The 14,819-nt window shown below is 44.2% G+C and overlaps 1 protein-coding gene across 1 annotated transcript in view; it reads right to left on the bottom strand.

The window, feature by feature from the left end:
* amph (amphiphysin) overlaps positions 1-14,819 on the bottom strand; it is a 221,267-nt gene that overhangs the window by 86,398 nt on the left and 120,050 nt on the right. Inside the window, exons 10-12 of the mRNA XM_059993715.1 lie at positions 13,008-13,083; positions 7,338-7,420; positions 3-153 (exon numbers count right to left, since the gene is read on the bottom strand). Coding sequence (XP_059849698.1) covers positions 3-153; positions 7,338-7,420; positions 13,008-13,083 — 310 coding nt within the window. The remainder of the gene's footprint in view (positions 1-2; positions 154-7,337; positions 7,421-13,007; positions 13,084-14,819) is intronic.

Here is a 14,819-nt window from a genome sequence, read left to right as displayed (position 1 = left end):
ACCTGAGATGGTGACTTGGGACGAGTTGGAGTGTGGGCCGGCGACACGACCACGGGTGCCAAGGTATGGTTTGGGCTGGTCACCGGACTGCCAGGCGGAGACGGCTCCTCCGGAGGTGTCGGGGTCTTGGAAATTCTCAGTGGTCCTGAGTCACTGTAAGATGAAAGCAGATTAGACAGTCATAAAACGGACAGTTGGTGGTGTGGTGAGACCCGACACAGCACAATCGTGTACAGTCAAAAACTATTTCTGGTCATCAACCTGACACAGTCTGAAAGGCTTCTGGGACTTGCACGTTGTGAAGTGAAATTTCACCTCTGCTTTCCCTAGCAAGCGCACAAAGTGACGCTGAAAGGCTGCAGCTACTCATGAGTAATTTAGAGCGGGTCTATAATTCAGCATTGCTTCCTCATCATGTTCAGGTAACAACAAGCAATTAATCTAGTACCTGGTGGCACTTAGCAGCAAGAGCAGCCCCCCGAGAACTTGATAGAGGTATACAAGATGATAAGAGTGGACAGCCAGAAACTTTTTTCCTAGGGCAGAAATGGCTGATACCAGGGGGCATAATTTTAAGGTGATTGGAGAAAAGTATAGGGGATGTCAGAAGTATGTTCTTTATACAGAGAGTGGTGAGTGCAATGAACGCCCTGCCAGGGGTGGTGGCAGAGACAGATACATTAGGGACATTTAAGAGACTCATAGGCAAACACATAAAATGACAGAAAAAATGGAGGGGAATGCGGGAGGGAAGGGTTAGATAGATCTTGGAGAAGGTTAAAATATCAGCACAACATCATTTGTGAAGGGCTTGTACTATGTTGTAATAGAGTCATAGAAAAGAACAGCACAGAAACAGGCCCCTCAGCCCATTTAGTCTGTGCCGGACCATTTAATCTGCCGACTCCCATTGACCTGCACCCAGACCATCACCCTACTATCCATGTACCTATCCAAACTTTTCTTAAATGTTGAAATCAAGCTCACGTGCACCACTTGTATTTGGCATCTCATTCCACACTCTCATGACTCTCTGAGATTCCCCTCTCATTTTCCCCTTAAACTTTTCACCTTTCACCCTTAACCCACGACTTCTGGTTGTAGTCCCACCCAACCTCAGAAGGAAAAAGCCTGCTTGCATTTACCCTGTCTATACCCTCATAATGTTGTATACCTCTGTCAAATCTCCCCTCAGTTTTCTACATTCTATGATCTGGAACAAAGACATGTATCAGCTGTCGAGGCATCACCTGGGTCAGGACTTGCAGTCGTGACAGTACTGGCTAATAAGTTGTGATTAGAAACTGACCTGGGGGTCAAACATGATGCCAATATTGCAAAGTCTCTGGTTCTAATACAAGAATGTAGACTTGAGATAAAATAACCCACTTTCCACACAAACTTGATAGCTAAGTAGAACCATGAACAGAAGGTATCTTAGCTTACATTCACTAAGTAGCTGAGGCTGTTGATATTTACAGTCAGCAAAGGAACTTGTAATGTTCAATAACTTCAAAACATTAAACTAATTCAAAGGGACATGGAGGAGTTCAAAACGCGGATCTAAAGGTGAAACTTGCAGAGAATGCAACAAAATAGGACACTTACAAAGAGCACGTTAGGCAGGCAGCCAAAAATAAATGGTCTGCACAGGGAAGGGAAAAAGCTAAAAAGTGAAGTTGCGGTTTCAGAAGAGCATAAATCTGATTGCTGTTGATGAAAAATCTGATAATAACAGTGACACAGGATTGTGTAGCCTTGAGATTTCCAGTTATACAAGCAGTATGGTTTAAAACAGAAGTGCAAATTAATTAAATGGAATTGGTCACTGGCTCGGCTGTTTCAGTCACCCCGCTAAATGAGTTTGAACGACATTTCAAAGATACTAAAGTGAAGCCTGCAGATATCCAGCTAAGAACTCACACTGGATAAAAGGTAACTCCTGAGGGAATGAACTAGAGCACCCAACAAGCCACATTGAGCTTGCACGTGGTAAAAACAGGAGGGCCAACATTGTGGCCACGTGATTGGCTAGGACAACTACAACTTGCCTGGAAATCCCATCCTCATCGCCAATGTTATGTTTTATGATTTCAAAACATTAAATTAATTCAAAGGAAGATGTGTGGAATCTGGAAATTTGTTTTTACTTTAAGTGACACCTGCACGTATCACGTAGGAACGTGATGATATATGTAATTAAAGCATTTTGATGTATAACCCGTAATCAATTATTAAAATGAACAAGAACGTTTAATGAAACAATATATATATAAGATTACTTACATATAACTGAAATATTAAATACACAACAGAACTATTAGAAATGGATTTGATTTACAACCTTGCACTAATTTTGCTCCATTTCAATTTTTGACAGGAAGCCAAGCTCTAAGCTTTCTAAGTCTGAATAGAGTCAGCGTGATTTGGTGCTTTAGTGAGTGGAAGCTAATCACTGCATCTAACAACTGTGCTACAACACACTCTTCAACCTACCTCCAAGTCCTTTGTCAAAGCAGCAGAAAGCAGTGTGAAATACCATCAAACATTTGATTATATCAATGGATGAAAGTAAACATTCTTCACTTTGACATAAGAAAGATTTATCAGTGTGATAAGAATCTAGTAATAATCCAGCTAGTTTTCAAATAAAGTTAATGAAATAACAGAAAAAAATGCTAATATGCCTTTCAGCTCACTGAGTTGCTTTTTCTACATCCCACAAGTTCTATCACTGATTTTACTTCCCTTTTAATCTCCTTCACAATCCACCTGAACTTCAGTATTCTTCAAAATTTCCAAATTATTAAATATACTCATCATTTCAATTTTTAAGAACATATAACATTAGTCTGGTACAGGTTATTCAGCCAACAATGTCATACTGACCTTTTAACCCACTCGAAGATCAACCTACCCTTCCCCTCCCACATAGGCCTCCATTCTTCTACCATTCATGTACCTATCTAATAGTCTCTTAAATTTCCCTAACACATCTGCCTCTGCCACTACCCCTTGGCAGTACTTTCCACGCATCCACCACTCTTTGTGTCAAGAGCTTCCTCCGACATGGCCCCTATACTTTCTTCAAAACACCTTAAAACTATACCCCCTTGTATTATCCATTTCTGCCCTGGGAAAAGTCTCTGGCTGTCCACATGATCAGTGCCTCTTATCATCTTGTACACCTCTATCAAGTCACCGCTCATCTTCCTTCACTCCAAAGAGAAAAGCCCTAGCTCTCTCAACCTATCTTCATAATTCCTGCTCTCTAGTCCAGGCAACATCCTGGTAAAGTTCCTCTGCACCCTCTCCAAAGCTTTTACACCCTTCCTGTCATGAGGCGACCAGAACTGAACACAATATTCCAAGTGCGCTTGAACCAGAGTTTTATAGGGCTTGAACTCAGTCCCTGACTAATGAAAGTTGACCACCATACACCTTCCTAACAACACTATCAACTTGCTCGGCAGCTTTGGGGGATCGATGGATGTGAACCGCATGAGCCCACTGTTCCTCCGCACTGCTAAGAATTCAGATATAAACCCTGTATTTTGCCTTCAAAAATGAATAATTTCTTCTGGCTAAGTGTTTCTTGAGCTGAGGTGATCTCCATCCATCATGTTTTTGACCAATCAATCCCTCGTGAAGCCTCATCATATGCCCAATAAATGCAGTTACACACACACGATGCTGGAGCAACTCAGCAGGTCAGTTGGCATCTATAGAAATGAATAAACAGTCACCGTTCCAGGCTGAGACCCCCCCCCCCCCACCTTCAGGACTGAAAACCATAATAAGAAGGTTGGGAGGGGAAGAACTACAAGCTAGAAGGTGACAGATGAAGCCAGGTGGGTGGGTGAGGAAGTGAGAAGCTGGGAGGTGATAGGTGGAAGAGGTAAAGATCTGCAGAAGGACTCTGATAGACAATAGACAATAGGTAAAGAAGTAGACCATTCGTCCCCTCGAGTCTGCACCGCCATTCTGAGATCATGGCTGATCATTCACTATCAATACCCAGTCCCTGCCTTGTCCCCATATCCCTTGATTCCCCTATCCATCAGATATCTATCTAGCTCCTATCTAGCGCCATCCAGAGAATTGGCCTCCACCATCTTCCGAGGCAGTGCATTCCACACCTCCACAACTCTCTGGGAGAAGAAGCACTTCCTCAACTCTGTTTTAAATAACTGACCTCTTATTCTCAATCCATGCCCTCTGGTACTGGACTCTCCCAACATCTGGAACATATTTCCTGCCTCAATCCTATCAAATCCTTTAATTATCTTAAACGTTTCAATCAGATCCCCTCTCAATCTCCTCAATTCCAGCGTGTACAAGCCCAATCTCTCCAATCTCTCTGCGTAAGACAGCCCTGCCATCCCAGGAATCAACCTAGTGAATCTACGCTGCACTTCCTCAATTGCCAGAATGTCCTTCCTTAAACCTGGAGACCAAAACTGTACACAATATTCCAGGTGTGGTCTCACCAGGGCCCTGTACAAATGCAAAAGGACATCCTTGCTCTTGTACTCAATTCCCCTTGTAACAAAGGCCAACATTCCATTTGCCCTCTTCACTGCCTGTTGCACTTGCTCATTCACCTTCATTGACTGGTGAACTAGGACTCCTAGGTCTCTTTGCATTTCTCCCTTACCTAACTCTACACCGTTCAGACAATACTCTGCCCTCTTGTTCCTGCTTCCAAAGTGGATAACTTCACATTTATTCACATTGAATGACATCTGCCAAGTATCTGCCCACTCACCCACCCTATCCAAGTCTCCCTGTATTCTCCTAACGTCCTCTTTGCATGTCACACTGCCACCCAGTTTAGTATCGTCAGCAAACTTGCTGATATAGTTTTCAATGCCCTCATCTAAATAGTTGACATAAATCGTGAAGAGCTGTGGTCCCAATACAGAGCCCTGTGGTACCCCACTAGTCACCTCCAGCCAGTCCGAGAAACACCCATTCACTGCTACCCTTTGCTTTCTATCTGCCAACCAGTTTTCTATCCATGTTGAAACCCTGTCCCCAATGCCATGAGCTCTGATTTTACTCACCAATCTCCTATGTGGCACCTTATCGAATGCCTTCTGAAAATCTAGGTACACAACATCCACTGGCTTACCCTCATCTAACATCCTTGTTACACCCTCAAAAAACTCCAACAGATTAGTCAAGCATGATTTGCCCTTGGTAAATCCATGCTGGCTCGGCCTAATCCTATTTCTGCCATCAAGATGTGCCACTATTTCGTCCTTAATAATGGACTCAAGCATCTTCCCCACGACTGACGTTAGGCTAACAGGGCGATAGTTCTCCGTTTTCTCCTTCCCCCCCTTCTTGAAAAGTGGGATAACATTAGCCACTCTCCAATCTTCAGGAACTGATCCTGAATCTAAGGAACATTGGAAAATGATTACCAATGCATCCGCAATTTCCTGAGCCACCTCTTTTAGAACCCTTGGATGCAGACCATCTGGACCCGGGGATTTATTAGCCTTCAGACCTACCAGTCTACTCATCACAGTTTCTTTCCTAATGTCAATCTGTCTCAATTCCTCTGATATCTTATGACCCTGGCCCATCCATACATCTGGGAGATTGCTTGTGTCCTCCCTGGTGAAGACAGACCTAAAGTACGCATTAAATTCTGTTGCCATTTCCCTGTTTCCCATAACAATTTCTCCCAATTCATTCTTCAAGGGGCCAACATTGTTCTTAACTATCTTCTTTCTCTTCACATGCTAAAAAAGCTTTTGCTATCCCCTTTTATATTCCTGGCTAGACTGAGCTCCTACCTGATTTTTTCTCTCCGTATTGCTTTTTTAGTTAAGATCTGCTGTTCCTTAAAACTTTCCCAATCATCTGTATTCCCACTCATCTTAGCCCTGTCATATTTCTTTTTCTTTAATGCTATACAATCTCTGACTTCCTTTGTCAACCACTGTGGCCCCTTCCCCCTCTTTGAATCCTTCCTTCTCATTGGAATGAACTGCTTTTGCATCTTTTGTATTATCCCCAAGAATATCTGCCACTGCTGATCCACTGTCTTTCCTGCCAGGGCATTCGCCCATTTAACTTTGGCCAGCTCTTCCCTCATGGCTCCGTAGTCTCCTTTATTTAATTGCAACACTGACACCTCTGATCTGCCCTTATCCCTCTCAAATTGTAGATAAAAACATCATGTTATGATCACTACTTCCTAATGGCTCTTTTACTTCAAGATCACTTATCAATTCCTGTTCATTACACATCACCAAGTCCAAAATAGCCTCGTTCCTGGTTGGCTCAAGCACAAGCTGTTCCAAAAATACATCCCTTAGACACTCCACAAACTCCCTATCCTGGGGTCCAGCACCTACCTGATTCTCCCAGTTCACCTGCATGTTGAAATCTCCCATAACGACTGCATTACCTTTAGCATATGCCAATGTTAACTCCCTAATCAACTTGTACCCAATATCCACGCTACTGTTTGGGGGCCTGTACACAACACCCATTAGGGTCTTTTTACCCTTACTGTTCCTCAGCTCAATCCACACAGACTCTACTTCCCCTGTTCCCAAGTCACCTCTTGCTAAGGACTGAATCTCATTCCTCACCAACAGGAGAGTGGACCAGGGGAGAAAGGGAAGGAGCAGGGCACCAGGAGGAAGTGATTGGCAGGTAAGGAGAAGGAAAAGACCATTAGACTACAAGACGTAGGAGCAGAATCATGGCTGATTTATTATTCCTTTAAGACAGGGGTTCCCAACCTGGGGTCCATGGACCCCTCAGTTAATGGTAAGGCTCCATGGCATTAGAAAAGTTGGAACCTCTGCTTCAAGAGATGGGAGGCAGGGTGAAGGTACATCTCTACTAAAAGAGGTGTGGGGCACTCTTTCCCTCAGCTACCCTGCAGGTCGCCCTTGGCAAGGTGTAGCATCTGCTTAGGCCCCCGATCAGGGTCACGTGGAGCCATGAGAGCAGGTGGTGGGTGATCGTATGAGCAGAAATCCTGGTTATGCGACCGCTGACACCAGGTGGACAATCTCTGAAGAGTACATACTCTACCCAGATGAAGGCAATAGCAAAACACTTCTGTAGAGAAATTTGCCATGAAAGACCATGATCGCCCACGTCATACGACGCAGCATATAATGATGATAATGAAGAGGAAAGAGAAGGGCTAAGGATGAGAATTGAAGAAAAGTCCCAGAAAATACCCTTCTCCAGATTAGTAAATGGCTGAACAGCGCAGACACCAAATGTAAAATTGTGCCCTTTCTTTATTAAGTGAGTTGTGCAAGTTAGCTGACATTAACGTGAATTGTCATTGGGTACCATACCTGGGAGCTCCTTGGATGGTAAACGCTTTGTCCGCATGCTGTTCTCCAAGTTTGCTCATTATTTCATAAAGTTTATGACAGAGCTATAGGAAAAGGGTGAAAGAGAGAGAGAGACACACGATGAGAAGAAACTGCCTTCATTTCCATATCCTCAAAAATATTCAAAACATGACACAAGCAGCAGGATGTTAGCGAGTCAGGCAGCATCAATGGAGGGAATAGTCTGTTGCTCTTCACACTGGTAGTGAATGACTGTACTGCCTCTAAGCACATCAGTAAGTGTCTTGATGGTTGGGCGATGGTAACAAAGCCTATAGTGAGGTAGTGCAGCTTGTGGACTGGTGTAAACACAGCAGACTGAACCTCCATGTGGAGAGGCCGTGGAGATAATTGTAGACTTCAGGCAGGTGAGGACGGACCATTTTCTACTGCACATCTACAGCTTCTCTGTGGACAGTGTCAGGAGCACTGAGTATCTTGGGGTGGACATTACTGACAATCTCACTTAGTCTCTCAACACCGCATGTCTAGCCAAAAGATCACTGCACTTCCTGAAGAGACTGAGGCAAGTGAGGTTCCCCACTCCCATTCCTGCCACATTCTACCAGAACATTAACATTGCACTGCCTGACCTAAACATGCGTCCCATGCTTTATATCAACTTGTCAATCTTAAGGCCATGCCACTCAGGGATTTGTGCTAATGACATAGAGCCTTAGAATGACATAATGAGCTCTATGACATAATGACATAGAGCCATACAGTACAGAGACAGGCCCTTCGGCCCATCTAGTCCAGGCCAAACCATTTAAACTGCCTACTCCCATTGACCTGCACCAGGACTGTAGCTTTCTATACCTGTACCATCCATGCACCTATTCAAACTTCCCTCAAACATTGAAATCAAAGTTGCACCCAGAGCCAGGGATTCCCTCCGGGCACTTATCCTTGCAAGCAGAACAAGTGCTACACCTGCCCCTACACCTCCTCTTTCTCACCACCATTCAGGGCCCCAGACAGTCGTTCCAGGTGAGGCAACACTTCACCTCTGATTCTGTTGGGATCACATACTGTGTTTGGTGCTCCCGGTGTGGCCTCCTGCGTATCGGTGAGACCCGACATAGATTGAGAGACCACTTCACTCCATATCTATGCGCTGTCCATCAGAACAAGTGGGATCTCCCAGTGGGATATTCCACTTCCCATTCCCATTCCGATATTTCTATCCATGACCTCTTCCACTGTCGTGATGAGGCCACCCTTAGGTTGGAGGAACAACACCTTATATTTTGTCTGGGTAGCCTCCAACCTGATGGCATGAACATCGATTTCTCAAACTTCTGGTAATGCCTTCCAACAACCCCCTCCCTTTCATCATTTCCCATTCCCCTTTCCCTCTCTCAATTTCCAAGCTCTTTACTTCATCCATCCTCTTCCAAGTTTCACCTATCACTTGGTGGTTCTCTCTCCCCTCCCCCCCCCCCCATCTTTCAAACCTACTCCTCAACTTTTCTTCCTCCAGTCCTGCTGAAGGGTTTCGGCATGAAACGTCGACCGCACTTGTTTCCATAGATGCTACCTGGCCTGCTGAGCTCCTCCAGCATTTTGTGTGTGTTGTTTGGATTTCCAGCATCTGCAGATTGTGACTGGTGCTAATGTTATTTTGTGACTATATGTGCTGTGTGTGACAGTATGTACGGGGAGTTTGCGCCTTTGCCCCAGAGGAATGACGTTTCATTGAGCTGTATACATGCATATGATTGAAAAGCAAAGAACTTGAACTTGAAATAGCCAAAGCTTCAGGCCAAGACCTTCATCAGGACTGGAAAGAAAGTAACAAGGTTCCTAATGATATAGTCATAGAAACTGCAGCAGAGGCGCAGACCCTTTGGCCCATCCAGCCAATGCTGAACTATTTAAATTACCTAGTCCCATCAACCAGCACCAGGCCCACAGCCCTCCCATCCATGTACCTATGCAAATTCTCTTCGGTAACACCATAAGACCATAAGATATAGGAACAAAATTGGGCCATTTGGCCCATCAAGCCTGCTTCGCCATTTCATCATTGCCAATCCAATTTTCATCTCAGCTCCAATCTGCGGCCTTCTCCCTGTATCCCTTCACGCCCTGACCAATCAGGAATCTATCAACCTCTGCCTTAAATATACATAAAGACTTGGCCTCCACAGCTGCCTGTGGCAACGAATTCCACAGATTCACTACTCACTGGTTAAAGAAATTCCTCCTCACCCCCATTCTAAAAAGGCACCCCTCTATTCTGAGGCTGTGTCCTCTGGTCTTAGCCTCCCCCACCACAGGAAACATCCTCTCCACATCCACTCTATTGAGGCCTTTCAACATTTGATAGGTTTCGATGAGGTCACCCCTCATTCTTCTGAATTCCAGTGAATACAGGCCCAGAGCCATCAAATGCTCTTCATATGACAAGTCGATCAATTCTGGAATCATTTTCTTGAACCTCCTTTGAACCCTCTCCAATTTCAGCACTTCCTTATCAAATGGCCCAAAACTGCTCATAATACTCCAAGTGAGGCCTCACTAGTACGTTATAAAGTCTCAACAGTACATCCTTGCATTTATATTCTATTCCTCTTGAAATGAATGCAAACATTGCATTTGCCTTCCTCACCACAGACTCAACCTGTAATCCTGCACAAAACTCCCAAGTTCTGTTGCACCTCAGTTTTTTTTTATTTTCTCTCCATTTAGAAAATAGTCAACCCTTTCATTTCTTCTACCAAAGTGCATGACCATATACTTTCCGACATTTTATCCCACCTATCGTTTCTTTCTCCTAATCAATTTAAGTCCATCTGTAGCCTCTCTACTTCTTCAAAACTACCTGCCCCTCCACCTGTCTTCATATCATCTGCAAACTTTGCAACAAAGCCATCAATTCCATCGTCCAAATCATTGACATACAACATAAAAAGTTCTGATCCCAAAATAGACTCCCATGGAACACTGCTAATCACCGGCAGCAAACCAGAAAAGTCTCTCTTTATTCCCACTCTTTGCCTCCTGTCAATCAACCACTGCTTTATCTATGCTAGAATCTTTCCTATAATACCATGGGCTCGTAGTTTGTTAAGCAGCCCCATGTGTGGCAACTTGTCAGAGGCCTTCTGAAAATCCAAGTACACAAAGTCAACCAGTTCTCTTTTGTCTGTCCTGCTTGTTATTTCTTCAAAGAATTCCAACAGATTTGTCAGGTAAGATTTCTCCTTGAGGAAACCATGCTGACCACAGCCTATTTTATCATTTGGCTCCCAGTACCCCAAGACCACATCCTTAACAACTGAGTCCAACATTTTCCCAACCACTGAGATCAGACTAAATGGCCTGCAATTTCCTTTCTTCTGCCTCTCTCCGTCCTTGAAGGGTGGAGTGACCTTTGCAATTTTCCAGTCTTCTGGAACCATTCCAAATCTAGTGGTTCTTTATTTTACTTTTTTTATTGAGTTTTCAAATGATTACAGAAAGAAAAAAAATATACCCTTCACCCTTCCCTTAGCCCCTCCCCCCTAACATCCCTGTATATAAAAAAAGAGAAAGAAAAAAAAAGAAAGAAAAGAAGAAAGAAAGAATGCCTGGATATCAGAAGATCCCCACATGCTCCACGGAGTTCATAATAACTTTAGCATATATATTTATTTCTTTTCCCAAATAACAAATTATTTTATCTTCAGAGCACCAAATCTAGTGATTCTTGAAAGATCATTACTAATGCCTCCACAATCTTTTCAGCCACCTCTTTCAGAACACTGGGATGTACACCATCTGGTCCAGGTGACTTATTTACCTTCGTGCCTTTAAGTTTCACAAAACTCTTCTCCCTAGTAATGTTAACTTCACACACTGCATGCCCCCTGACACCTGGAACTTCCACCATACTGCTAGTGTCCTCTACAGTGAAGACTGTTGCAAAATACTTATTCAGTTCATCCATCATTTGTTCATCCCCCATTACTACCTCTCCAGCATCATTTTCCAGTGGTCTGAAATCCATTCTCACCTCTCTTTTACACTTCATGTATCTGAAGAAACTTCTGGTAACCTCCTTTAACGTTATTGGCTAGCTTACTTTTATATTCCATCTTTACCTTCCTCTCAATCCTCAAACTTCCCATTAACTTTTGCTCTCTTATTTGCCCTCTCTGGCTTTTATGTTGGCTTTGACTTCTCTTGTTAGCTACAGTTGTGTCATCTTGCCTTTAGAATACTTCTTTCTCTGGGATGTATATATCCTCTGCCTTCCAAATTGCTTCCAGAAATTCCAGCCATTGCTGCTCTACTGTCATCCCTGCCAGTGTTCTTTTTTCACAATTTAATTCTGGCCAACTCCTCTGCAAACCTCTGTAATTCTCTTTACTCCACCTTAGCTTCTCCTCAAATTTCAGGGTGAATTCGATGATATTATAATCACTTTCCCCAAAGGATTCTTTTACCTTAAGCTCTCTAATCAATTCCAGTTCATTGTATACACCCAATCCAGAATATCTCCACGTAGCTCCTGTCTATCACCTCCTCATTCTCCTGTATGTGTCGAAGGTCATCGAGCTGCAGGACCAGTTCCTTAATACATCCTTTCAGGAGCTGCAACTCAGTACACCTGGTGCAGGTGTGTTTATGTGGGCCGGGAGGTCTCCCAGACTTCCCACATCCCACACACTATACAGAACACTGCCCCTGGAGCCATTCTCACTAAATTACTATGCCCTAACAGATGAGGAATGAAGAAATAAGAAGGGAGAGTAACTTTCAAGATATTTAACCTCGCCCAAGCCTCAGCTCAGCCAAGCCTGAGGAGCCCAAGCCACTCTAAAGACTGGCACAGTCAAAGGAATGGCTGCTTATAGAATGGCCGTTCCACTTGCACTAGAGTTACTTATATCGGCCCTTCCTAATGGATCCCTTTTGGTGCCCAAAGCAGAGAAACTGCTGTGAAACATTGCCTGTAAAACCTTCATTGCCGTCCTGATTAAAAGGTGGCTCGTTTTATGCAGCCTTGACGTCGACTGTGCAACTCAGAGATAACTGCCGCTTAGCTTTGTTTTTAAAATTTTGAATGCGGATCTGAATGAAAGGTAGCTCTTTTTTTTTTTGCGAACTGCCTCTTGTTGATTGGTTGTTCAACTCAAAAATGTTGAAATTAAGTTCCTGCAGAATTTTGTGTGTTGCTCATATCATTAAGAAACTTGCTATTTCCTTTCCAGTCTTGATGAAATGACGATTGTTCATTTCCCTCCACAGATGCTGCCTCATCTACTGAGTTTCTCGGGGGGGGGGCGGGGTGTGTATGTATGTGTGTGTGTGTGTGTGTGTGTGTGTGTGTGTGTGTGTGTGTGCATGTGTGCACGTGTGTGTGTGTGTGTGTGTGTGTGTGTGTGTGTGTGTGTGTGCATGTGTGCGCGTGTGTGTGTGTGTGTGTGTGTGTGTGTGTGTGTGCGCGTGTGTGCGCGTGTGCGCGCGTGTGTGTGCGTGTGTTGTCTCTGCAGAATCATTTGTGAATCCATAGTTATTTTCATTACTCTCATTCACCCACCATAAGTGCTGTATAAACAATCACTCGATATACATTGAGGTGACATTATGAAGTTCACTGCTAAAGACACCTTCAGTGGGTGTTGGGTCATGCATACTCACCACTGCGACCTCCTTGTGGAATTTAGACTCTATGCAGGTGATGTTTCTGAATGTGTTGACATAGAAACCAACTCGGCTGTGAGGGAGAAAACAAATAATCTGTGAAAACCACTTACTCATAATTCACCTGCTCAAGTTCAAGTTTACTGTCTCCTCTCTGTGCATATATAGTAGGCCTCCTTTAGTCTTGATAGACCATGGATTTGTACCTTGGAAAATTTCCAGGACGCAAGTCTGGGCAAGGTTTTTTTTATGGAAGACGGCAATTGCCCAAGCTACAAGTTTGATGTTGATGCCACCGATGTTGTCCAAGGGAAGGGCATTATGACCCATACAGCTTGGCACTGGTGTAGTCGCGGAGCAATGTGTGGTTAAGTGCCTTGCTCAAGGACACACACGTAAGCCTCAGCCAAGGCTCAAACTAGCGACCTCCAGATCACTAGATGAACGCCTTAACCACCTGGCCACACGCCAAGTGGTTAAGAAAAATAGAGGGCTATAGGTAAGCCCTTTGTGGGCCAAAGGGCCTGTATTGTGCTGTAGGTTTTCTATGCTTCTATGTTAAAGCTGGTCACAATACTCCAAGTGCATTCTGATCAATGCCTTCCAAAGCCTCAGCATCACATCCTTGCTTTAATATTCTAGTCTTTGTGAAATGAATGCTAATAGTTTCTCTACACCTTACCCATGATCACCTGCATCCACTCAAAGGTGTCTCAGACACATCCTCCTCTGCCTAATTAGCAAAGGACTGTTTGTGAGATCGTGCTTGGCACCTTCCCACCACAACCTGGCTGTGACCATTAACACTGTATAAATAAGAATGTGCGTAACTGCACCTCTTCCCACTCCTTGGGAATTTTGAAAGCAGTCTGAATGGTGTTATGGAAAACAACAGTCGAGGTCACTCACCAACCATCGTGCTGTTTAAAATCAAATAGTGCGATTTTCACCTGCTCTACCGTGAAATGGGTGGTTGTGGGGTGAAGATACATCTCTACCAAAGGAGGTGTAAGGCACTCCCTCCCTCCACTACCCTGCAGATCACCCTTGGGCAAGGTGTACAACCTATTTAGCCCCCTGATCAGGGTCACGTGAAGCCATCAGAGCAGCTGGTGCATATCACGTCTTCGTAATGCGACCACTGACAATAGAGAATAGGTGCAGGAGTAGGCCATTCGGCCCTTCGAGCCAGCACCGCCATTCAATGTGATCATGGCTGATCATCCACAATCAGTACCCCATTCCTGCCTTCTCCCCATATCCCTTGACTCCGCTATCTTTAAGAGCTCTATCTAACTCTTTCTTGAAAGCATCCAGAGAATTGGCCTCCACTGCCTTCTGAGGCAGAGCATTCCATAGATCCACAACTCTCTGGGTGAAAAAGTTTTTCCTCAACTCCGTTCTAAATAGCTTACCCCTTATTCTTAAACTGTGGCCTTTGGTTCTGAACTCCCCCAACATCGGGAACATGTTTCCTGCCTCTAGCGTGTCTATTCCCTTAATAATCTTATATGTTTCAATCAGATCCCCTTTCATCCTTCTAAATTCCAGTGTATACAAGCCCAGTCGCTCCAATCTTTCAACATTTGACAGTCCCGCCATCCCGGGAATCAACCTTATGAACCTTCGCTGCACTCCCTCAATAGCAAGAATGTCCTTCCTCAAATTTGGAGACCAAAACTGAACACAATACTCCAGGTGTGGTCTCACCAGGGCCCTGTACAACTGCAGAAGGACCTCTTTGCTCCTATACTCAACTCCCCTTGTTATGAAGGCCAACAGGCCATTGGCTTTCTTCACTGCCTGCTG

The sequence above is a fragment of the Hypanus sabinus genome, chromosome 1 (genome assembly GCF_030144855.1).
Source record: "Hypanus sabinus isolate sHypSab1 chromosome 1, sHypSab1.hap1, whole genome shotgun sequence".
Taxonomy (NCBI): domain Eukaryota; kingdom Metazoa; phylum Chordata; class Chondrichthyes; order Myliobatiformes; family Dasyatidae; genus Hypanus; species Hypanus sabinus.
Note: the sequence above shows the minus strand (reverse complement) of the source record. Positions and strands in the feature narration are given on the sequence as shown.